The sequence below is a fragment of the Limulus polyphemus genome, unplaced genomic scaffold (genome assembly GCF_000517525.1).
Source record: "Limulus polyphemus unplaced genomic scaffold, Limulus_polyphemus-2.1.2 Scaffold85, whole genome shotgun sequence".
NCBI classification, from domain to species: domain Eukaryota; kingdom Metazoa; phylum Arthropoda; class Merostomata; order Xiphosura; family Limulidae; genus Limulus; species Limulus polyphemus.
In genome coordinates, this window is record NW_013665695.1 from 1,195,433 (window position 1) to 1,198,919 (window position 3,487).

Genomic DNA, 3,487 nt, shown 5'->3' on the forward strand with positions numbered 1-3,487 from the left:
GACGTAACAATATATATAAGTTGATAGCAACAGTTACTGTTGTTTTGTGTGTGTTTTATGCACAATTGTTTTTGGGTCAGTTCTTGACTTTGGGTTTTGATACATTATATTTTTGTGCGTGTTTCATAGCTTTTTGTTATAACTTTGTTTCTACATAAATAGAAATTAAGTTGTGTCTATAACTTTTACTGTTAAATTGGTTAAGTGTTGTTGATAAAATATACATTTATTAATATGGTTAACAATATTGATTTCTCTGTAGTGGAACTTATTGATTGTACCATTTGTCATCATCAAAGGATAACACCTTGAAAACTGACAAATTTTAAAATTAGGTTCTTTTCTTCCAAACGTCTTAAGTTAATGCTTCTCCTTCCCATAATTTAAACACACACATACTTCACCTTTTATCTACTTTAATATTATAATTTAACTTGAACTAAATTTGAACTAATACATGTTTTTTATTCATTAAATCAAAAATTTTTAAGTAACACAATATGGTTACATGTGTTGCTATAATATGTAATTTATAATTTAAACCCTGTGCTGTTCTATCAACAATTTGTTTTAAGTTCAAACCTTCAATAGCCTACTGTTAGTTCTGAGGAAGGATGGTAGCCTGAAATGTTAACTATACTAATAAATACATCTTTTCTCAGCAAGACTTAACCAATTTCTTTCTTATACAAGTTTAATTTACAGTTTTGTACTTTTTTTAGCTTCTGTATATGGCTTTGTTTGAATTTCAGTTTTGGAGTTTTACTGTACTTTTTATAGCATAAAAAATACATTTATCTTCATCTTCACTGGCCATGAACATTTATTGCTGTAAATGGAAAAGTCTTGCTATATTATTTGGATGATTGTTTATCTTTTGTTAATGAATGTTTTATAATTAATGAAACTGTAATAATTTGCAGTAACTGTAATAGCTTATGATTTTCAGAATTTTGCTCTGAATGCTTATGCTAATTCTGAAGTAAAGTTTTTAATTGTAGTTTATATCACATAAAAGCTGCTAATCTGCAGAAATGGAGAAATTATAGTAAAGGTCAAAGAACTTATGGGTTATACTATCATGTATCTTTGGGGGGGATTGCGTTTGGTCTTTTTTAGTGTCATATTAAAGTAACAGAAATGCTTGTTGAACTATAAAATGTAGTGTAAGTTCTGAGAGCAAAACAGTTTATTGTATTTGTTTCTCTCCTAGATTTTCTTCTTGTAAAGCATTTTTACATATGTTGAATGAAGTCGGTGATATGGCTGGACAACATGAATTGATAGCAGAAAACATGACAACGCAGATAGTAAAAGAAATCAATAACTTAGTGAAAGAATTTAAAGATGAAAGAAAGAGGGTGAGTAAGATGTGAAAGAAAGACATGGAATGTTAAATGTTTTTGAGAACTGAGTTTTAAAGTTTAATACAATTATGAGATACACATAAATCATTATTGAAATTGTGACCATTTGTTATAATATCAAAATAACTTGTGCAAATTACATTAGAAAACAAAAGAAAAGCAACTTTTAATTAATTGTTTAATTAGTCTTTGTGGTGATTATTTATAACACAGAATATAAATAGTTGCACTTCCAAATGGTTACCTGTCAGTAGAGTTAAGATTTTTGTTACTAGAAATTTCCAAAAGTGTTCTGTGAAACAAGTTTGAATATGGATGTAAAAAAAGAGTGGAAACAGTACATTATCTGACATTTGTGTATTATAGAAATTTTTGAATCTGTCATTATAATTCCTGAAATAGAGTTAAAATGTAAAAGGTTTTATTGGGATGAATAATGACACATTTTGTTGACAAAAAGCATTGAATAGCTTGTGAAAACTCCACTTGCTCAAGACATTCACTCTTATTTCAGCATTTACATGAAGGTTCAAAGCTTCAAGCACAGCTGCAAGCATCTTTAGCTCACTTAGACAAGGTTTGTGTAAAATAAGGTTTTTTCACCCTATTAATTAAAATAATATTCGAGATATGAAACTGTTAATCACTTTAAAACCTGATTTGTGAAACATAACTAATTATTTTAGGTGAATTGAAGATTGCATTTTCTTTATTGTTAATTAAAATGTGTTAAGTTTAGGAATTTCAAACTTATTTCTATTATAAAAAGTAGACAATTCTCACTATGGAATACTGTTACATAGTAAAACTGCATTAGTATGTTTGATAATTTTATTGAATTGTTAACAGGTGCAAAAAAAATGAATTAATTAAACTCAAACAATAGCTGTTCCCAGTGTTCTTTTTTCTTATAGCAACCAGAGTGTAGAGATTAGATTCTGTGGTTTGCACCCCTTTACCACCACAGAGACATGATTTCATTATAAGGTTGACAGTCATATCCTAGTATTAGGTCTGACAAGAGTTGGTAGTGGGTGTTGTTGATTAGCTGCCTTCCCCTTTGTCTGTCAGTTAGAACAAATAGCTCTAGTGTAACATTGCACAAAATCCAATTAACAGTTTTTTTTTTATTATTGAAGAATACTATTCAAAAATGCATACAAAAATAAAACTTGTTTAAAACAAACTTTTTAACCCTAAAATTGTGAATTGGTCATACAGAAATTGTCGTTTGTTCATGGGAACTTTGAACAAGAGTGAACTGCTAGCCATTTTCACGTATAAAAGTTTGCTCAAGTTTAAGGTTTGGCCTCTTGTCTCAAAAAAAAAAAAAGTACTAAAACTTCCAAAACATGATTTTGTTGTTCATGAAAAGTCTATCAAAGCAAGGCTACTTTTGTTTGGATCATTTTATTTTGACCTTGATTTGCAAATTTAAATGTTGATCACTGAATCTTTGAAACCAGTGAAAGTGGTTGGTTAGGTTATAATGAGAAGAACAAATTATCTTATTCCTTCTGCTCAGTGGCAAAGCCAGGCATGAGATGTTAGGTGGAGCTGGAGTTATGATGGAGAGGCAGGTGGCATACAATGAGAAAAGTGAAGCAGAAGCAGTGGTATAGCCATGGATGGGCCTTGGCAGGCCATGGCTTCCCATTCAGCATCTAGGGCATATCCAATCAGAGTCTGCTTGCCTCCATACGTGTCTTTTATGATTGGATTCTAATATTTATAGATGGCCTCTCTTTCTTTATGCTTTAATTTCAAAGGGAATCACATCATGATTGCATCCATAAAGTCTGGATTTTATGCAAACATAACATCTTCCAACCTAGCACTTGCAAGTGAAACTAGAGTATGCATAATCTTTGGACATTCTCCAAGTATATATTGACCAGTTTAGAACTGAAAAGAAGTCTTCTATAGGTAAGTTACAAAAAACAATGAACTTTCACCAAAATCTTGACACAAAATGGCAGAAGAACTCTCTTTTTCTTCTTCTTCTTCTTCTTCTCTTTTCCCAAATGAATTAGAGAACGCAAGTTTTATTGTTCAAACTTTAGTACTATAAATTATCATTGAAAAGCAGTTTTAGCATTTATCACTTGTCAGATACTGTG

At 30.3% G+C, this 3,487-nt stretch overlaps 1 protein-coding gene across 4 annotated transcripts in view; it reads left to right on the plus strand.

Moving 5' to 3' along the window:
• LOC106468097 (formin-binding protein 1 homolog) overlaps nt 1-3,487 on the plus strand; it is an 84,424-nt gene that overhangs the window by 34,232 nt on the left and 46,705 nt on the right. For all 4 annotated transcript variants that reach the window (XM_022397041.1, XM_022397047.1, XM_013928506.2 and 1 more), the window contains exons 4-5: nt 1,214-1,361; nt 1,882-1,944. In XM_022397041.1, coding sequence (XP_022252749.1) covers nt 1,214-1,361; nt 1,882-1,944 — 211 coding nt within the window. The remainder of the gene's footprint in view (nt 1-1,213; nt 1,362-1,881; nt 1,945-3,487) is intronic.